At 53.4% G+C, this 22,019-nt stretch overlaps 1 protein-coding gene across 1 annotated transcript; it reads left to right on the forward strand.

Moving 5' to 3' along the window:
* The first annotated feature begins 35 nt into the window (after positions 1–35).
* Positions 36–21,761, forward strand: LOC120994227 (radial spoke head 1 homolog). The gene is made up of 9 exons (XM_040422673.1): positions 36–312; positions 17,031–17,144; positions 17,216–17,321; positions 17,419–17,509; positions 17,646–17,781; positions 18,197–18,268; positions 20,502–20,622; positions 20,734–20,976; positions 21,566–21,761. The coding sequence occupies exons 1-9, from the start codon at positions 262–264 to the stop codon at positions 21,574–21,576; spliced, it is 945 nt and encodes a 314-aa protein (XP_040278607.1). The 5' UTR covers positions 36–261; the 3' UTR covers positions 21,577–21,761.
* The last annotated feature ends 258 nt before the right edge of the window (positions 21,762–22,019 follow it).

Raw genomic sequence — 22,019 nt, forward strand, 5'->3', positions numbered from 1 at the left:
TGCCCTTTACAAAGAAGGCCGCTCAGCAATCATGTGACTTTATCACCATAGAAACCACAGGCGCCGTTTAGCGGGACTGATCTCTATGGATACTGGACGCGTCTCCTTGGTAACGGAGGTTGTAGCTACAGGAAGAGCGCGTGGCCCGAACCCTCAGCAGACAGCAGCGGAGAGCGGCGGATCCCGGCTCCGGCACACACGGAATATACCGGACATAGTGCCGCCGTATTACCGGATATCTTCCGTGCAGCCTCATCAGACATGTCAGACCTGGGCTCCGATTTTGAGGAGGACGCTGTGCCCGACCTGGGGGTGAGTTAGAGAGGCTGTACAGGGGGTGTCTGGATTACTAGGTGGAGGTACAGGGGGTGTCTGGATTACTAGGTGGAGGTACAGGGGTGTCTGGATTATTATGTGGAGGTACAGGGGTGTCTGGATTACTAGGTGGAGGTACAGGGGTGTCTGGATTATTAGGTGGAGGTACAGGGGTGTCTGGACTACTAGGTGGAGGTACAGGGGTGTCTGGATTACTAGATGGAGGTACAGGGGTGTCTGGATTATTAGATGGAGGTACAGGGGTGTCTGGATTACTAGGTGGAGGTACAGGGGTGTCTGGACTACTAGGTGGAGGTACAGGGGTGTCTGGATTATTAGATGGAGGTACAGGGGTGTCTGGATTACTAGGTGGAGGTACAGGGGTGTCTGGATTATTAGGTGGAGGTACAGGGGTGTCTGGATTAATAGGTGGAGGTACAGGGGTGTCTGGATTATTAGGTGGAGGTACAGGGGTGTCTGGATTACTAGGTGGAGGTACAGGGGTGTCTGGATTATTAGATGGAGGTACAGGGGTGTCTGGATTACTAGGTGGAGGTACAGGGGTGTCTGGATTACTAGGTGGAGGTACAGGGGTGTCTGGATTACTAGGTGGAGGTACAGGGGTGTCTGGACTACTAGGTGGAGGTACAGGGGGTGTCTGGATTATTAGGTGGAGGTACAGGGGTGTCTGGATTACTAGGTGGAGGTACAGGGGTGTCTGGATTATTAGGTGGAGGTACAGGGGTGTCTGGATTACTAGATGGAGGTACAGGGGTGTCTGGATTACTAGGTGGAGGTACAGGGGGTGTCTGGATTACTAGGTGGAGGTACAGGGGGTGTCTGGATTACTAGATGGAGGTACAGGGGGTGTCTGGATTACTAGGTGGAGGTACAGGGGTGTCTGGATTACTAGATGGAGGTAAAGGGGTGTCTGGATTACTAGGTGGAGGTACAGGGGTGTCTGGATTACTAGGTGGAGGTACAGGGGTGTCTGGATTATTTTGTGGAGGTACAGGGGTGTCTGGATTATTAGGTGGAGGTACAGGGGTGTCTGGATTACTAGGTGGAGGTACATGGGTGTCTGGATTATTAGATGGAGGTACAGGGGTGTCTGGATTATTAGGTGGAGGTACAGGGGTGTCTGGATTATTAGATGGAGGTACAGAGGTGTCTGGATTACTAGGTGGAGGTACAGGGGTGTCTGGATTATTAGATGGAGGTACAGAGGTGTCTGCATTACTAGGTGGAGGTACAGGGGTGTCTGGATTATTAGGTGGAGGTACAGGGGTGTCTGGATTACTAGGTGGAGGTACAGGGGTGTCTGGATTACTAGGTGGAGGTACAGGGGTGTCTGGATTACTAGATGGAGGTACAGGGGTGTCTGGATTACTAGGTGGAGGTACAGGGGTTGTCTGGATTACTAGGTGGAGGTACAGGGGTGTCTGGATTACTAGGTGGAGGTACAGGGGTGTCTCGATTATTAGGTGGAGGTACAGGGGTGTCTGGATTACTAGGTGGAGGTACAGGGGTGTCTGGATTACTAGATGGAGGTACAGGGGTGTCTGGATTATTAGGTGGAGGTACAGGGGTGTCTGGATTATTAGGTGGAGGTACAGGGGTATCTGGATTACTAGGTGGAGGTACAGGGGTGTCTGGATTACTAGGTGGAGTTACAGGGGTCTCTGGATTATTAGGTGGAGGTACAGGGGTGTCTGGATTACTAGATGGAGGTACAGAGGTGTCTGGATTACTAGGTGAAGGTACAGGGGTGTCTGGATTACTAGGTGGAGTTACAGGGGTGTCTGGATTACTAGATGGAGGTACAGGGGTGTCTGGATTACTAGGTGGAGGTACAGGGGTGTCTGGATTATTAGGTGGAGGTACAGAGGTGTCTGGATTACTAGGTGGAGGTACAGGGGTGTCTGGATTACTAGGTGGAGGTATAGGGGGTGTCTGGATTATTAGGTGGAGGTACAGGGGTGTCTGGATTACTAGGTGGAGGTACAGGGGTGTCTGGATTACTAGGTGGAGGTACAGGGGTGTCTGGATTACTAGATAGAGGTACAGGGGTGTCTGGATTACTAGGTGGAGGTACAGGGGTGTCTGGATTACTAGATGGAGGTACAGGGGTGTCTGGATTACTAGATGGAGGTACAGGGGTGTCTGGATTACTAGGTGGAGGTACAGGGGGTGTCTGGATTATTAGATGGAGGTACAGGGGTGTCTGGATTACTAGATGGAGGTACAGGGGGTGTCTGTATTATTAGGTGGAGGTACAGGGGTGTCTGGATTACTAGGTGGAGGTACAGGGGTGTCTGGATTACTAGGTGGAGGTACAGGGGTTGTCTGGATTACTAGGTGGAGGTACAGGGGTGTCTGGATTATTAGATGGAGGTACAGGGGGTGTCTGGATTACTAGGTGGAGGTACAGGGGTGTCTGGATTATTAGATAGAGGTACATGGGGTGTCTGGATTACTAGGTGGAGGCACAGGGGTGTCTGGATTATTAGATGGAGGTACAGGTGGTGTCTGGATTATTAGATGGAGGTACAGGGGGTGTCTGGATTACTAGGTGGAGGTACAGGGGTGTCTTGATTACTAGGTGGAGTTACAGGGGTGTCTGGATTATTAGATGGAGGTACAGGGTGTGTCTTGATTACTAGGTGGAGGTACAGGGGTGTCTGGATTATTAGATGGAGGTACAGGGGGTGTCTGGATTACTAGGTGGAGGTACAGGGGTGTCTGGATTATTAGGTGGAGGTACAGGGGTGTCTGGATTATTAGATGGAGGCACAGGGGTGTCTTGATTACTAGGTGGAGGTACAGGGGTGTCTGGATTATTAGATGGAGGTACAGGGGTGTCTGGATTACTAGGTGGAGGCACAGGGGTGTCTGGATTACTAGGTGGAGGTACAGGGGGTGTCTGGATTACTAGGTGGAGGTACAGGGGTGTCTGGATTACTAGGTGGAGGTACAGGGGTGTCTGGATTACTAGATGGAGGTACAGGGGTGTCTGGATTATTAGGTGGAGGTACAGGGGTGTCTGGATTATTAGGTGGAGGTACAGGGGTGTCTGGATTATTAGGTGGAGGTACAGGGGTGTCTTGATTACTAGGTGGAGGTACAGGGGTGTCTGGATTATTAGATGGAGGTACAGGGGGTGTCTGGATTACTAGATGGAGGTACAGGGGTGTCTGGATTATTAGATGGAGGTACAGGGGGTGTCTGGATTACTAGGTGGAGGCACAGGGGTGTCTGGATTATTAGATGGAGGTTCAGGGGGTGTCTGGATTATTAGATGGAGGTACAGGGGGTGTCTGGATTACTAGGTGCAGGTACAGGGGTGTCTGGATTATTAGATGAGGTACAGGGGGTGTCTGGATTATTAGATGGAGGTACATGGTGTGTCTTGATTACTAGGTGTAGGTACAGGGGTGTCTGGATTATTAGATGGAGGCACAGGGGTGTCTGGATTACTAGGTGGAGGTACAGGGGTGTCTGGATTATTAGAGGGAGGTACAGGGGTGTCTGGATTACTATGTGGAGGTACAGGGGTGTCTGGATTACTAGGTGGAGGCACAGGGGTGTCTGGATTACTAGGTGGAGGTACAGGGGGTGTCTGGATTACTAGGTGGAGGTACAGGGGTGTGTGGATTACTAGGTGGAGGTACAGGGGTGTCTGGATTACTAGATGGAGGTACAGGGGTGTCTGGATTACTAGGTGGAGGTACAGGGGTGTCTGGATTATTAGATGGAGGTACAGGGGGTGTCTGGATTACTAGGTGGAGGTACAGGGGTGTCTGGATTATTAGATAGAGGTACAGAAGGTGTCTTGATTACTAGGTGGAGGCACAGGGGTGTCTGGATTATTAGATGGAGGTACAGGTGGTGTCTGGATTATTAGATGGAGGTACAGGGGGTGTCTGGATTACTAGGTGGAGGTACAGGGGTGTCTTGATTACTAGGTGGAGTTACAGGGGTGTCTGGATTATTAGATGGAGGTACAGGGTGTGTCTTGATTACTAGGTGGAGGTACAGGGGTGTCTGGATTATTAGATGGAGGTACAGGGGGTGTCTGGATTACTAGGTGGAGGTACAGGGGTGTCTGGATTATTAGGTGGAGGTACAGGGGTGTCTGGATTATTAGATGGAGGCACAGGGGTGTCTGGATTACTAGGTGGAGGTACAGGGGTGTCTGGATTATTAGATGGAGGTACAGGGGTGTCTGGATTACTAGGACGAGGCACAGGGGTGTCTGGATTACTAGGTGGAGGTACAGGGGTGTCTGGATTACTAGGTGGAGGCACAGGGGTGTCTGGATTACTAGGTGGAGGTACAGGGGTGTCTGGATTACTAGGTGGAGGTACAGGGGTGTCTGGATTACTAGGTGGAGGTACAGGGGTGTCTGGATTACTAGATGGAGGTACAGGGGTGTCTGGATTACTAGGTGGAGGTACAGGGGTGTCTGGATTATTAGGTGGAGGTACAGGGGTGTCTGGATTATTAGGTGGAGGTACAGGGGTGTCTTGATTACTAGGTGGAGGTACAGGGGTGTCTGGATTATTAGATGGAGGTACAGGGGTGTCTGGATTACTAGATGGAGGTACAGGGGTGTCTGGATTACTAGGTGGAGGTACAGGGGTGTCTGGATTATTAGATGGAGGTACAGGGGTGTCTGGATTACTAGATGGAGGTACAGGGGGTGTCTGTATTATTAGGTGGAGGTACAGGGGTGTCTGGATTACTAGGTGGAGGTACAGGGGTGTCTGGATTACTAGGTGGAGGTACAGGGGTTGTCTGGATTACTAGGTGGAGGTACAGGGGTTGTCTGGATTACTAGGTGGAGGTACAGGGGTGTCTGGATTATTAGATGGAGGTACAGGGGGTGTCTTTATTACTAGGTGGAGGTACAGGGGTGTCTGGATTATTAGATAGAGGTACAGGGGGTGTCTGGATTACTAGGTGGAGGCACAGGGGTGTCTGGATTATTAGATGGAGGTACAGGTGGTGTCTGGATTATTAGATGGAGGTACAGGGGGTGTCTGGATTACTAGGTGGAGGTACAGGGGTGTCTTGATTACTAGGTGGAGTTACAGGGGTGTCTGGATTATTAGATGGAGGTACAGGGTGTGTCTTGATTACTAGGTGGAGGTACAGGGGTGTCTGGATTATTAGATGGAGCTACAGGGGGTGTCTGGATTACTAGGTGGAGGTACAGGGGTGTCTGGATTATTAGGTGGAGGTACAGGGGTGTCTGGATTATTAGATGGAGGCACAGGGGTGTCTGGATTACTAGGTGGAGGTACAGGGGTGTCTGGATTACTAGGTGGAGGTATAGGGGGTGTCTGGATTATTAGATGGAGGTACAGGGGTGTCTGGATTACTAGGTGGAGGCACAGGGGTGTCTGGATTACTAGGTGGAGGTACAGGGGTGTCTGGATTACTAGGTGGAGGCACAGGGGTGTCTGGATTACTAGGTGGAGGTACAGGGGGTGTCTGGATTACTAGGTGGAGGTACAGGGGTGTCTGGATTACTAGGTGGAGGTACAGGGGTGTCTGGATTACTAGATGGAGGTACAGGGGTGTCTTGATTATTAGGTGGAGGTACAGGGGTGTCTGGATTATTAGGTGGAGGTACAGGGGTGTCTGGATTATTAGGTGGAGGTACAGGTGTGTCTTGATTACTAGGTGGAGGTACAGGGGTGTCTGGATTATTAGATGGAGGTACAGGGGGTGTCTGGATTACTAGATGGAGGTACAGGGGTGTCTGGATTATTAGATGGAGGTACAGGGGGTGTCTGGATTACTAGGTGGAGGTACAGGGGTGTCTTGATTACTAGGTGGAGGCACAGGGGTGTCTGGATTATTAGATGGAGGTTCAGTGGGTGTCTGGATTATTAGATGGAGGTACAGGGGGTGTCTGGATTACTAGGTGCAGGTACAGGGGTGTCTGGATTATTAGATGGAGGTACAGCGGGTGTCTGGATTATTAGATGGATGTACAGGGTGTGTCTTGATTACTAGGTGGAGGTACAGGGGTGTCTGGATTATTAGAGGGAGGTACAGGGGTGTCTGGATTACTATGTGGAGGTACAGGGGTGTCTGGATTACTAGGTGGAGGCACAGGGGTGTCTGGATTACTAGGTGGAGGTACAGGGGGTGTCTGGATTACTAGGTGGAGGTACAGGGGTGTCTGGATTACTAGGTGGAGGTACAGGGGTGTCTGGATTACTAGATGGAGGTACAGGGGTGTCTGGATTACTAGGTGGAGGTACAGGTGTGTCTGGATTATTAGATGGAGGTACAGGGGGTGTCTGGATTACTAGGTGGAGGTACAGGGGTGTCTGGATTATTAGATAGAGGTACAAGGGGTGTCTGGATTACTAGGTGGAGGCACAGGGGTGTCTGGATTATTAGATGGAGGTACAGGTGGTGTCTGGATTATTAGATGGAGGTACAGGGGGTGTCTGGATTACTAGGTGGAGGTACAGGGGTGTCTTGATTACTAGGTGGAGTTACAGGGGTGTCTGGATTATTAGATGGAGGTACAGGGTGTGTCTTGATTACTAGGTGGAGGTACAGGGGTGTCTGGATTATTAAATGGAGGTACAGGGGGTGTCTGGATTACTAGGTGGAGGTACAGGGGTGTCTGGATTATTAGGTGGAGGTACAGGGGTGTCTGGATTATTAGATGGAGGCACAGTGGTGTCTGGATTACTAGGTGGAGGTACAGGGGTGTCTGGATTATTAGATGGAGGTACAGGGGTGTCTGGATTACTAGTTGGAGGCACAGGGGTGTCTGGATTACTAGGTGGAGGTACAGGGGTGTCTGGATTACTAGGTGGAGGCACAGGGGTGTCTGGATTACTAGGTGGAGGTACAGGGGTGTCTGGATTACTAGGTGGAGGTACAGGGGTGTCTGGATTATTAAATGGAGGTACAGGGGGTGTCTGGATTACTAGGTGGAGGTACAGGGGTGTCTGGATTATTAGGTGGAGGTACAGGGGTGTCTGGATTATTAGATGGAGGCACAGGGGTGTCTGGATTACTAGGTGGAGGTACAGGGGTGTCTGGATTATTAGATGGAGGTACAGGGGTGTCTGGATTACTAGTTGGAGGCACAGGGGTGTCTGGATTACTAGGTGGAGGTACAGGGGTGTCTGGATTACTAGGTGGAGGCACAGGGGTGTCTGGATTACTAGGTGGAGGTACAGGGGTGTCTGGATTACTAGGTGGAGGTACAGGGGTGTCTGGATTACTAGGTGGAGGTACAGGGGTGTCTGGATTACTAGATGGAGGTACAGGGGTGTCTGGATTACTAGGTGGAGGTACAGGGGGTGTCTGGATTACTAGGTGGAGGTACAGGGGTGTCTGGATTACTAGGTGGAGGTACAGGGGTGTCTGGATTACTAGATGGAGGTACAGGGGTGTCTGGATTACTAGGTGGAGGTACAGGGGTGTCTGGATTACTAGATGGAGGTACAGGGGTGTCTGGATTATTAGGTGGAGGTACAGGGGTGTCTGGACTACTAGGTGGAGGTACAGGGGTGTCTTGATTACTAGGTGGAGGTACAGGGGTGTCTGGATTACTAGGTGGAGGTACAGGGGTGTATGGATTACTAGGTGGAGGTACAGGGGTGTCTGGATTACTAGGTGGAGGTACAGGGGGTGTCTGGATTACTAGGTGGAGGCACAGGGGTGTCTGTATTACTAGGTGGAGGTACAGGGGTGTCTGGATTACTAGGTGGAGGCACAGGGGTGTCTGGATTACTAGGTGGAGGTACAGGGGTGTCTGAATTACTAGGTGGAGGTACAGTATAGATTGCGGCAGTGGTCAGGACTCTGTATAGATGGAGGCAGCGGTCAGGACTCTGTATAGATGGCGGCAGTGGTCAGGACTCAGTATAGATGGCGGCAGTGGTCAGGACTCTGTATAGATGGATGCAGCGGTCAGGACTCTGTATAGATGGCGGCAGTGGTCAGGACTCTGTATAGATGGAGGCAGCGGTCAGGACTCAGTATAGATGACGGAAGCGGTCAGGACTCAGTATAGATGGCGGCAGTGGTCAGGACTCTGTATAGATGGAGGCAGTGGTCAGGACACAGTAAAGATGGCGGCAGGGGTCAGGACTCAGTATAGATGGCGGCAGCGGTCAGGACTCAGTAAAGATGGCGGCAGCGGTCTGGACTCTGTATAGATGGCGGCAGCGGTCAGGACTCAGTATAGATGGCGGCAGCGGTCAGGAATCTGTATAGATGGAGGCAGTGATCAGGACTCTGTATAGATGGAGGCAGTGATCAGGACTCAGTATAGATGGCGGCAGCGGTCAGGAATCTGTATAGATGGAGGCAGTGATCAGGACTCTGTATAGATGGAGGCAGTGGTCAGGACACAGTAAAGATGGCGGCAGGGGTCAGGACTCAGTATAGATGGCGGCAGCGGTCAGGACTCCGTATAGATGGCGGCAGTGGTCAGGACTCAGTATAGATGGCGGCAGTGGTTAGTACTCAGTATAGATGGCGGCAGTGGTCAGGACTCAGTATAGATGACGGAAGCGGTCAGGACTCAGTATAGATGGCGGCAGCGGTCAGGAATCTGTATAGATGGAGGCAGTGGTCAGGACTCTGTATAGATGGAGGCAGTGGTCAGGACACAGTAAAGATGGCGGCAGGGGTCAGGACTCATTATAGATGGCGGCAGCGGTCAGGACTCCGTATAGATGGCGGCAGTAGTCAGGACTCAGTATAGATGGCGGCAGTGGTTAGTACTCAGTATAGATGGCGGCAGTGGTCAGGACTCAGTATAGATGACGGAAGCGGTCAGGACTCAGTATAGATGGCGGCAGTGGTCAGGACTCAGTATAGATGGCGGCAGTGGTTAGTACTCAGTATAGATGGCGGCAGTGGTCAGGACTCAGTATAGATGGCGGCAGTGGTCAGGACTCAGTATAGATGGAGGCAGCGGTCAGGACTCATTATAGATGGCGGCAGTGGTCAGGACTCAGTATAGATGGCGGCAGAGGTCAGGACTCAGTATAGATGGCGGCAGCGGTCAGGACTCAGTATAGATGGCGGCAGCGGTCAGGACTCAGTATAGATGGCGGCAGTGGTCAGGACTCAGTATAGATGGAGGCAGCGGTCAGGACTCTGTATAGATGGCGGCAGCGGTCAGGACTCAGTATAGATGGCGGAAGCGGTCAGGACTCAGTATAGATGGCGGCAGCGGTCAGGAATCTGTATAGATGGAGGCAGTGGTCAGGACTCTGTATAGATGGAGGCAGTGGTCAGGACACAGTAAAGATGGCGGCAGGGGTCAGGACTCAGTATAGATGGCGGCAGCGGTCAGGACTCCGTATAGATGGCGGCAGTAGTCAGGACTCAGTATAGATGGCGGCAGTGGTTAGTACTCAGTATAGATGGCGTCAGAGGTCAGGACTCAGTATAGATGACGGAAGCGGTCAGGACTCAGTATAGATGGCGGCAGTGGTCAGGACTCAGTATAGATGGCGGCAGTGGTTAGTACTCAGTATAGATGGCGGCAGTGGTCAGGACTCAGTATAGATGGCGGCAGTGGTCAGGACTCAGTATAGATGGCGGCAGTGGTCAGGACTCAGTATAGATGGCGGCAGTGGTCAGGACTCAGTATAGATGGCGGCAGTGGTCAGGACTCAGTATAGATGGCGGCAGTGGTCAGGACTCAGTATAGATGGCGGCAGAGGTCAGGACTCAGTATAGATGGCGGCAGTGGTCAGGACTCAGTATAGATGGAGGCAGTGGTCAGGACACAGTAAAGATGGCGGCAGGGGTCAGGACTCAGTATAGATGGCGGCAGCGGTCAGGACTCCGTATAGATGGCGGCAGTAGTCAGGACTCAGTATAGATGGCGGCAGTGGTTAGTACTCAGTATAGATGGCGGCAGTGGTCAGGACTCAGTATAGATGACGGAAGCGGTCAGGACTCAGTATAGATGGCGGCAGTGGTCAGGACTCAGTATAGATGGCGGCAGTGGTTAGTACTCAGTATAGATGGCGGCAGTGGTCAGGACTCAGTATAGATGGCGGCAGCGGTCAGGACTCAGTATAGATGGAGGCAGCGGTCAGGACTCATTATAGATGGCGGCAGTGGTCAGGACTCAGTATAGATGGCGGCAGAGGTCAGGACTCAGTATAGATGGCGGCAGCGGTCAGGACTCAGTATAGATGGCGGCAGCGGTCAGGACTCAGTATAGATGGCGGCAGTGGTCAGGACTCAGTATAGATGGAGGCAGCGGTCAGGACTCTGTATAGATGGCGGCAGCGGTCAGGACTCAGTATAGATGGCGGAAGCGGTCAGGACTCAGTATAGATGGCGGCAGCGGTCAGGAATCTGTATAGATGGAGGCAGTGGTCAGGACTCTGTATAGATGGAGGCAGTGGTCAGGACACAGTAAAGATGGCGGCAGGGGTCAGGACTCAGTATAGATGGCGGCAGCGGTCAGGACTCCGTATAGATGGCGGCAGTAGTCAGGACTCAGTATAGATGGCGGCAGTGGTTAGTACTCAGTATAGATGGCGTCAGAGGTCAGGACTCAGTATAGATGACGGAAGCGGTCAGGACTCAGTATAGATGGCGGCAGTGGTCAGGACTCAGTATAGATGGCGGCAGTGGTTAGTACTCAGTATAGATGGCGGCAGTGGTCAGGACTCAGTATAGATGGCGGCAGTGGTCAGGACTCAGTATAGATGGCGGCAGTGGTCAGGACTCAGTATAGATGGCGGCAGTGGTCAGGACTCAGTATAGATGGCGGCAGTGGTCAGGACTCAGTATAGATGGCGGCAGTGGTCAGGACTCAGTATAGATGGCGGCAGAGGTCAGGACTCAGTATAGATGGCGGCAGCGGTCAGGACTCAGTATAGATGGCGGCAGCGGTCAGGACTCAGTATAGATGGCGGCAGTGGTCAGGACTCAGTATAGATGGCGGCAGTGGTCAGGACTCAGTATAGATGGCGGCAGAGGTCAGGACTCAGTATAGATGGCGGCAGCGGTCAGGACTCAGTATAGATGGAGGCAGCGGTCAGGACTCAGTATAGATGGCGGCAGCGGTCAGGACTCAGTATAGATGGAGGCAGCGGTCAGGACTTAGTATAGATGGCAGCAGCGGTCAGGACTCAGTATAGATGGCGGCAGTGGTCAGGACTCAGTATAGATGGCGGCAGTGGTCAGGACTCAGTATAGATGGCGGCAGTGGTCAGTACTCAGTATAGATGGCGGCAGCGGTCAGGACTCAGCATAGATGGCGGCAGTGGTCAGGACTCAGTATAGATGGCGGCAGCGGTCAGGACTCAGCATAGATGGCGGCAGTGGTCAGGACTCAGTATAGATGGAGGCAGCGGTCAGGACTCAGTATAGATGGAGGCAGCGGTCAGGACTCAGTATAGATGGCGGCAGTGGTCAGGACTCTGTATAGATGGAGGCAGCGGTCAGGACTCTGTATAGATGGATGCAGCGGTCCGGACTCAGTATAGATGGATGCAGCGGTCAGGACTCAGTATAGATGGCGGCAGCGGTCAGGACTCTGTATAGATGGAGGCAGCGGTCAGGACTCTGTATAGATGGCGGCAGCGGTCAGGACTCTGTATATATGGAGGCAGCGGTCAGGACTCTGTATAGATGGCGGCAGTGTTCGGGACTCAGTATAGATGGCGGCAGTGGTCAGGACTCAGTATAGATGGCGGCAGCGGTCAGGACTCAGTATAGATGGAGGCAGCGGTCAGGACTCAGTATAGATGGAGGCAGCGGTCAGTACTCTGTATAGATGGCGGCAGCGGTCAGGACTCAGTATAGATGGCGGCAGCGGTCAGGACTCAGCATAGATGGCGGCAGAGGTCAGGTCTCTGTATAGATGGAGGCAGCGGTCAGTACTCAGTATAGATGGCGGCAGCGGTCAGGACTCAGCATAGATGGCGGCAGTGGTCAGGACTCAGTATAGATGGAGGCAGCGGTCAGGACTCAGTATAGATGGCGGCAGTGGTCAGGACTCAGCATAGATGGCGGCAGGGGTCAGGACTTAGTATAGATGGATGCAGCGGTCAGGACTCAGTATAGATGGCGGCAGCGGTCAGGACTCAGCATAGATGGCGGCAGTGGTCAGGACTCAGTATAGATGGCGGCAGCGGTCAGGACTCAGCATAGATGGCGGCAGAGGTCAGGACTCTGTATAGATGGAGGCAGCGGTCAGGACTCAGTATAGATGGCGGCAGTGGTCAGGACTCAGTATAGATGGCGGCAGCGGTCAGGACTCAGCATAGATGGCGGCAGTGGTCAGGACTCAGTATAGATGGCGGCAGCGGTCAGGACTCAGCATAGATGGCGGCAGAGGTCAGGACTCTGTATAGATGGAGGCAGCGGTCAGGACTCAGTATAGATGGCGGCAGTGGTCAGGACTCAGTATAGATGGCGGCAGCGGTCAGGACTCAGCATAGATGGCGGCAGAGGTCAGGACTCTGTATAGATGGAGGCAGCGGTCAGGACTCAGTATAGATGGCGGCAGTGGTCAGGACTCAGTATTGATGGCGGCAGTGGTCAGGACTCAGTATAGATGGCGGCAGTGGTCAGGACTCAGTATAGATGGCGGCAGCGGTCAGGACTCAGTATAGATGGATGCAGTGGTCAGGACTCAGTAAAGATGGCGGCAGTGGTCAGTACTCAGTAAAGATGGCGGCAGTGGTCAGGACTCAGTATAGATGGCGGCAGCGGTCAGGACTCTGTATAGATGGCGGCAGTGGTCAGGACTCAGTATAGATGGCGGCAGTGGTCAGGACTCAGTAAAGATGGCGGCAGTGGTCAGGACTCAGTATAGATGGAGGCAGCGGTCAGGACTCAGTATAGATGGCGGCAGCGGTCAGGACTCAGTATAGATGGAGGCAGCGGTCAGGACTCAGTATAGATGGAGGCAGCGGTCAGTACTCTGTATAGATGGCGGCAGCGGTCAGGACTCAGTATAGATGGCGGCAGCGGTCAGGACTCAGCATAGATGGCGGCAGAGGTCAGGACTCTGTATAGATGGAGGCAGCGGTCAGTACTCAGTATAGATGGCGGCAGCGGTCAGGACTCAGCATAGATGGCGGCAGTGGTCAGGACTCAGTATAGATGGAGGCAGCGGTCAGTACTCAGTATAGATGGCGGCAGCGGTCAGGACTCAGCATAGATGGCGGCAGTGGTCAGGACTCAGTATAGATGGAGGCAGCGGTCAGGACTCAGTATAGATGGAGGCAGCGGTCAGTACTCAGTATAGATGGCGGCAGCGGTCAGGACTCAGCATAGATGGCGGCAGAGGTCAGGACTCTGTATAGATGGAGGCAGCGGTCAGTACTCAGTATAGATGGCGGCAGCGGTCAGGACTCAGCATAGATGGCGGCAGTGGTCAGGACTCAGTATAGATGGAGGCAGCGGTCAGGACTCATTATAGATGGAGGCAGCTGTCAGGACTCTGTATAGATGGCGGCAGTGGTCAGGACTCAGTATAGATGGCGGCAGTGGTCAGGACTCAGTATAGATGGAGGCAGCGGTCAGGACTCTGTATAGATGGCGGCAGTGGTCAGGACTCAGTATAGATGGCGGCAGTGGTCAGGACTCAGTATAGATGGAGGCAGCGGTCAGGACTCAGTAAAGATGGCGGCAGCGGTCAGGACTCAGTATAGATGGCGGCAGTGGTCAGGACTCAGTATAGATGGCGGCAGCGGTCAGGACTCAGCATAGATGGCGGCAGAGGTCAGGACTCTGTATAGATGGAGGCAGCGGTCAGGACTCAGTATAGATGGCGGCAGTGGTCAGGACTCAGTATAGATGGCGGCAGTGGTCAGGACTCAGTATAGATGGCGGCAGTGGTCAGGACTCAGTATAGATGGCGGCAGCGGTCAGGACTCAGTATAGATGGCGGCAGTGGTCAGGACTCAGTATAGATGGTGGCAGGGGTCAGGACTCAGTATAGATGGCGGCAGAGGTCAGGACTCAGTATAGATGGCGGCAGCGGTCAGGACTCAGTATAGATGGCGGCAGCGGTCAGGACTCAGTATAGATGGCGGCAGTGGTCAGGACTCAGTATAGATGGAGGCAGCGGTCAGGACTCTGTATAGATGGCGGCAGTGGTCAGGACTCAGTATAGATGGCGGCAGTGGTCAGGACTCAGTATAGATGGAGGCAGCGGTCAGGACTTAGTAAAGATGGCGGTAGCGGTCAGGACTCTGTATAGATGGCTGCAGTGGTCAGGACTCAGTATTGATGGCGGCAGTGGTCAGGACTCTGTATAGATGGAGGCAGCGGTCAGGACTACGTATAGATGGAGGCAGCGGTCAGGACTCAGTATAGATGGAGGCAGCGGTCAGGACTCTGTATAGATGGCGGCAGTGTTCAGGACTCAGTATAGATGGCGGCAGTGGTCAGTACTCAGTATAGATGGCGGCAGCGGTCAGGACTCAGCATAGATGGCGGCAGTGGTCAGGACTCAGTATAGATGGCGGCAGCGGTCAGGACTCAGCATAGATGGCGGCAGTGGTCAGGACTCAGTATAGATGGAGGCAGCGGTCAGGACTCAGTATAGATGGAGGCAGCGGTCAGGACTCAGTATAGATGGCGGCAGTGGTCAGGACTCTGTATAGATGGAGGCAGCGGTCAGGACTCTGTATAGATGGAGGCAGCGGTCAGGACTCAGTATAGATGGCGGCAGTGGTCAGGACTCTGTATAGATGGAGGCAGCGGTCAGGACTCTGTATAGATGGCGGCAGTGTTCGGGACTCAGTATAGATGGCGGCAGCGGTCAGGACTCAGTATAGATGGAGGCAGCGGTCAGGACTCAGTATAGATGGAGGCAGCGGTCAGTACTCTGTATAGATGGCGGCAGCGGTCAGGACTCAGTATAGATGGCGGCAGCGGTCAGGACTCAGCATAGATGGCGGCAGAGGTCAGGACTCTGTATAGATGGAGGCAGCGGTCAGTACTCAGTATAGATGGCGGCAGCGGTCAGGACTCAGCATAGATGGCGGCAGTGGTCAGGACTCAGTATAGATGGAGGCAGCGGTCAGGACTCAGTATAGATGGCGGCAGTGGTCAGGACTCAGCATAGATGGCGGCAGGGGTCAGGACTCAGTATAGATGGATGCAGCGGTCAGGACTCAGTATAGATGGCGGCAGCGGTCAGGACTCAGCATAGATGGCGGCAGTGGTCAGGACTCAGTATAGATGGCGGCAGCGGTCAGGACTCAGCATAGATGGCGGCAGAGGTCAGGACTCTGTATAGATGGAGGCAGCGGTCAGGACTCAGTATAGATGGCAGCAGTGGTCAGTACTCAGTATAGATGGCGGCAGCGGTCAGTACTCTGTATAGATGGCGGCAGTGGTCAGGACTCAGTATAGATGGCGGCAGCGGTCAGGACTCAGCATAGATGGCGGCAGAGGTCAGGACTCTGTATAGATGGAGGCAGCGGTCAGGACTCAGTATAGATGGCGGCAGTGGTCAGGACTCAGTATAGATGGCGGCAGTGGTCACGACTCAGTATAGATGGCGGCAGTGGTCAGGACTCAGTATAGATGGCGGCAGCGGTCAGGACTCAGTATAGATGGATGCAGTGGTCAGGACTCAGTAAAGATGGCGGCAGTGGTCAGTACTCAGTAAAGATGGCGGCAGTGGTCAGGACTCAGTATAGATGGCGGCAGCGGTCAGGACTCTGTATAGATGGCGGCAGTGGTCAGGACTCAGTATAGATGGCGGCATTGGTCAGGACTCAGTAAAGATGGCGGCAGTGGTCAGGACTCAGTATAGATGGAGGCAGCGGTCAGGACTCAGTATAGATGGCGGCAGCGGTCAGGACTCAGTATAGATGGAGGCAGCGGTCAGGACTCAGTATAGATGGAGGCAGCGGTCAGTACTCTGTATAGATGGCGGCAGCGGTCAGGACTCAGTATAGATGGCGGCAGCGGTCAGGACTCAGCATAGATGGCGGCAGAGGTCAGGACTCTGTATAGATGGCGGCAGAGGTCAGGACTCAGTATAGATGGCGGCAGCGGTCAGGACTCAGCATAGATGGCGGCAGAGGTCAGGACTCTGTATAGATGGAGGCAGCGGTCAGGACTCAGTATAGATGGCGGCAGTGGTCAGGACTCAGTATAGATGGCGGCAGTGGTCAGGACTCAGTATAGATGGCGGCAGTGGTCAGGACTCAGTATAGATGGCGGCAGCGGTCAGGACTCAGTATAGATGGATGCAGTGGTCAGGACTCAGTATAGATGGCGGCAGCGGTCAGGACTCAGCATAGATGGCGGCAGAGGTCAGGACTCTGTATAGATGGAGGCAGCGGTCAGGACTCAGTATAGATGGCGGCAGTGGTCAGGACTCAGTATAGATGGCGGCAGTGGTCAGGACTCAGTATAGATGGCGGCAGTGGTCAGGACTCAGTATAGATGGCGGCAGCGGTCAGGACTCAGTAAAGATGGATGCAGTGGTCAGGACTCAGTAAAGATGGTGGCAGTGGTCAGGACTCAGTAAAGATGGCGGCAGTGGTCAGGACTCAGTATAGATGGCGGCAGCGGTCAGGACTCTGTATAGATGGCGGCAGTGGTCAGGACTCTGTATAGATGGCGGCAGTGGTCAGGACTCAGTAAAGATGGCGGCAGTGGTCAGGACTCAGTATAGATGACGGCAGTGGCCAGGACTCAGTGTCGCCCCCTTTCTCCCTCCGCAGTTTTATGAAGGGGAGAAGAATGAGGCCGGGGAGAGACACGGACAAGGTAAAGCGCGGCTTCCGAATGGCGACACGTATGACGGGATGTATGAGAATGGGCGGCGGCACGGTCAGGTGAGCACATTAGCCCCGCCCCCGGTATGGAGGCGGTGTGATTGGCCGGCACTCACGCTGCTTCTCCGCAGGGGACGTACCGCTTCAAGAACGGCGCGCGCTACGTGGGAGAATATTACCAGAACCGCAAGCACGGCGGGGGCACCTTCATGTACCCGGACGGATCCCGATACGAAGGTAACGCCCATCACGCTCCCGGCTGCTGCAGAACCTCTTAGTGCAGGAGCATGGCACCACCGCGCTGCGGGCGCTAACACTGCTTCTCCTCTTCCAGGTGACTGGGTAGATGACCAGCGACAAGGCCAGGGCGTGTACACTTATGCCAACGGGGACACCTACAGCGGGGACTGGTACGCCCATCAGAGGTATGTGCTCAGCGGGGGCAGGGCCCGGGTTAACTGCACCTGCAGTACCTTCTGTCACCACAGATCCCTCATAGACCCCAATGCAACAGCGCCCCCCTGATAGCTGTGTGTCTCACATGAAGGGTCTTCTCGGCAGGCACGGGCAGGGGGTCTACACCTACGTGGACACCGGCTCCAGGTACATGGGCACCTGGGTGAACGGGAAACAGGAGGGCGCCGGAGAGCTCGTCCATCACAACCACCGCTACCAGGGGAAGTTCTCCAATAACACGGTGAGGAGGCGTCCGCTACAAAGACCGAGAACCGGTACAAACCTGATACTTTACACCGCTGGGGGTTTGTTACTGTGTGTCAGTGTATATGCTGCGCAGCAGCCTCTCCTGTGCTGAGCTTCAGGCTGATGGTTTTTACTCGCACTGACACACTGTAACAAGCTTTCAGCTGTGAGCAAGGTCAGGACAGGCATTTAGCACCTGGATGTTCCAATTCACTGACAGCAAGCAGAGATCTGGAAAAGAACTGACAGACATTAGGGGGTAATTAGATTGACGTTGTTTTTCCGGTGTTGAAAAAAGTTGAATATTGTGGCACAAATCTGGCGAAAGTGGCGTAATAAGCTCCTCCCACCATCACATTGGGGGCGGGGTCTGCAGCGGCGTGGCTGATCTCTCCCCGTCTTCTCCGCAGGTCCTGGGTCCGGGGAAGTACGTTTTTGACATCGGCTGCGAACAACATGGATCGTACGTGCAGGCCGAGCAGGTGAGCGCAGAGCAGGCATCACTATCCCAGCACAGATACTCTGCATTCAGGATTGGGCAGAGCTGGTCTTAAGGGCCACTCAGACGGCCATGTGAACGGGTCCGTGGACCTATTCATTTCCATGCGGACAGCACACGTGGCTCTGTTCCACGGCCCCGCGGAGAGCGTGTCCTGTTATGTCGTAGACAAGAATGGGCATTTTCTATTATGGTTGCGGCCATGTGCGGTCCGACTGAGTGAGGCCTAAAGCAGAACTCACTCCAGTCACACCCAGAGCTGCATTTACAATTCTACTGTTACATCGCATCATATGCTACAGTCACATCCAGAGCTGTAGTCACTGTCCTGCTGTTACATCATATCTCATGCTACAGTCACATGTATCCCTGCAGCTCTGGATGTGACTGGAGAATAGGGCGTGGGGGGTGCGTCAGGGGATCAGTCGCTGCAGTCTGCGGCTCCTGTCTGGTAATGTTTTATGAATGTCCTCCATTAACAAGTCTGCACCTTGTGTTAAAGCCACAGCAGCCGCCGCACCCCGGCCGGGGGAGATCAGGGGGCCCCTCCAAGGACCCCCCTGTAATCAAGGGCTTTGTGCTGAACGCCCCCGCGGAAGTCCAGGTCCTGGCCGGCTTCATGTGCAGTGTGTACATTGTGTGTGCAGTGTGTGTACATTGTGTGTACATTGTGTGTGCAGTGTGTGTACATTGTGTGTGCAGTGTGTACATTGTGTGCAGTGTGTGTACATTGTGTGCAGTGTGTGTACAGTGTGTGTGCAGTGTGTGTACATTGTATGTGCAGTGTGTGTACATTGTGTGCAGTGTGTACATTGTGTGTGCAGTGTGTGTACAGTGTGTGTGCAGTGTGTGTACATTGTATGTGCAGTGTGTGTGCATTGTGTGCAGTGTGTGTACATTGTGTGTGCAGTGTGTGTGCATTGTGTGTACATTGTGTGCAGTGTGTGTACATTGTGTGTGCAGTGTGTGTACATTGTGTGTGCAGTGTGTGTACATTGTGTGCAGTGTGTGTACATTGTGTGTGCAGTGTGTGTGCATTGTGTGTACATTGTGTGTGCAGTGTGTACATTGTATGTGCAGTGTGTGTACAGTGTGTGTACATTGTGTGCAGTGTGTGTACATTGTGTGTGCAGTGTGTACATTGTATGTGCAGTGTGTGTACATTGTGTGCAGTGTGTGTACATTGTGTGTGCAGTGTGTGTACATTGTGTGCAGTGTGTGTACATTGTGTGTGCAGTGTGTGTACATTGTGTGTGCAGTGTGTGTACATTGTGTGTGCAGTGTGTGTACATTGTGTGTGCAGTGTGTGTACATTGTGTGTGCAGTGTGTGTGCAGTGTGTACATTGTGTGTACATTGTGTGTGCAGTGTGTGTGCATTGTGTGTGCAGTGTGTGTGCATTGTGTGTACATTGTGTGTGCAGTGTGTGTACATTGTGTGCAGTGTGTGTACATTGTGTGTGCAGTGTGTGTACATTGTGTGTGCAGTGTGTGTACATTGTGTGCAGTGTGTGTACAGTGTGTGTACATTGTGTGCAGTGTGTGTACATTGTGTGTGCAGTGTGTGTACATTGTGTGCAGTGTGTGTACATTGTGTGTGCAGTGTGTGTGCATTGTGTGTACATTGTGTGTACATTGTGTGTGCAGTGTGTGTGCAGTGTGTGTGCATTGTGTGTACAGTGTGTACATTGTGTGTGCAGTGTGTACATTGTGTGTGCAGTGTGTGTGCATTGTGTGTGCATTGTGTGTACATTGTGTGTGCAGTGTGTGTGCAGTGTGTACATTGTGTGTGCAGTGTGTGTGCATTGTGTGTACATTGTGTGTGCAGTGTGTACATTGTGTGTGCATTGTGTGTACATTGTGTGTGCAGTGTGTACATTGTGTGTGCAGTGTGTGTGCATTGTGTGTACATTGTGTGTGCAGTGTGTACATTGTGTGTGCAGTGTGTGTACATTGTGTGTGCAGTGTGTGTACATTGTGTGCAGTGTGTGTACATTGTGTGCAGTGCGTTTACATTGTGTACATTGTGTGCAGTGCGTTTACATTGTGTACATTGTGTGCAGTGCGTTTACATTGTGTGCAGTGTGTACATTGTGTGCAGTTCATAGAGTGCAGTGCATGCTGGGGATGGATTGCAGCTGGCCCTACACCTGGGTGCCACACATAAAGCTTAGGGGCAGCGGGGGCGTCTCCTAATGTCCTGCCGCTCATCACACAGGAGAAGGATGAAGAGGAGGAGGAGGAGCCGCTGGCGGTGCCCGTGACCCGGTGGATCCCAGAGAAGATCAGCGGCTTGACCCTGTGGTCCCCGACATCGGAGGTGCCGCCGCCCCCACCAGGTACCCAATATCTCTCCCAGGACCCCCGACCACAGGGTGCTGGGGTCTGTGAGGTCCCAGAGGTTCACCCCACCAGTTAGCGACAACTTGATTAATCCGGTCTCCTCCTAGTGGTTGGAGACCCAGCAGAGGTGACGGGATCTGACGCCGCTGCCCAGGACGCCGCTGCCCAGGACGCCGCTGCCCAGGACGCCGCTGCCCAGGACGCCGCTGCCCAGGACGCCGCTGCTCATCACCAGAACGCAGAGACCACCGAGGCCCCGGCCCAGGAAGAGTCACCGAATCACATCACTGCCGAGGCCGAACCGCAAATACCTGACAGCGCCAGAGGCGACGACACCGCGCGGGACGAAGGTGAGAGGTCAGGTGACCAGCATTAACCCCTCAGCGACACATACGGTAAATGTACAGTGTGCGGTGAGGCTGGCGCTCTGCTGCAGTGTGACGTAGACAGATCCCAACCGCTTAACCCCGTGGATGCTGCAACAAATTGTGGTCATGGCATCTGGGTGGTTAGTAGAGGGATGGGCTTCCTTGGCCACCCTGTCTACGCCACCCCCACACCATCAATTGTTGGGTTTCCATGGAGCCATCTTTGTACTCCTGTTGGGCCACGTCAGAGAGGCTGGTAGTGCGGGATACAAAGGGTGGGACATGGCATCTACAGTGATGGGAGCGCTGTGCTTGCTCTGAGGTTACCATGGTAATGTTTACACCATGGGCTTTCTGTCATGTGATCACCACTCATAAGAACCAACCTGGAGGTCACATGACAGGAAGCCCAGGCAACCCCAGAGCAAGCGCAATACCTAGATGGCTGCAGCTCAGAAGTGAGAAGGAGAGAAGATACTAGAAAGGGTCAGGACTTTTAGGAAGGCAGTATGGTTGGGCCCTGTGTGGCCCCTGCACATGAAGCCCTTGTGCTGATGATTTTCTCTTGCAGACACCAATTAACACAATGAGAGACGGGAAGGAGACCGAGGAACATCTGCATCCTCCACCATGGACCCCACCACCCAGAAGATATCGGACACCACCGCCCAGAGGAGCCCGAGCCAGACCCCAGCACCTAGAGGTACCTGGAGCCCAGCGCCCAGAGGAGTCCACGCTGGAGCCCACCACCAAGAGAAGCCCAAGGTGGAGCCTGCTCACTAATAAACTGTGTTCACCCCAGATGTGCCCTGTGGTCATTACTGCCTGTAGGCACAGAATACGGTATATCCCCCCCCCCCCACACCAGAACCTGCGGTATAGAGGGGGACCCCGCAGAGAGGACTCCTGTATACCCTGAACCCGATAAAGATAGGTAGATAGTCACGGACTGATGTGTATCCTTCTCTCTAGGAGGTTCTGCAGCAGTTGGGTCATAGATGACGCCTGGTCCTATAATGTACGTG

This window comes from Bufo bufo, chromosome 3 (genome assembly GCF_905171765.1).
Source record: "Bufo bufo chromosome 3, aBufBuf1.1, whole genome shotgun sequence".
Taxonomy (NCBI): Eukaryota; Metazoa; Chordata; class Amphibia; order Anura; family Bufonidae; genus Bufo; species Bufo bufo.

Bases quoted from the DNA above. Each gene is read 5' to 3' on its own strand.
- LOC120994227 (XM_040422673.1), top strand. From the start codon at position 262: ATGTCAGACCTGGGCTCCGATTTTGAGGAGGACGCTGTGCCCGACCTG. The intron at 17,510-17,645 runs GTATGTGCTCAG...TCTTCTCGGCAG, and splicing joins GACTGGTACGCCCATCAGAG to GCACGGGCAGGGGGTCTACA. The intron at 18,269-20,501 runs GTGAGCGCAGAG...CTCATCACACAG, and splicing joins CGTACGTGCAGGCCGAGCAG to GAGAAGGATGAAGAGGAGGA.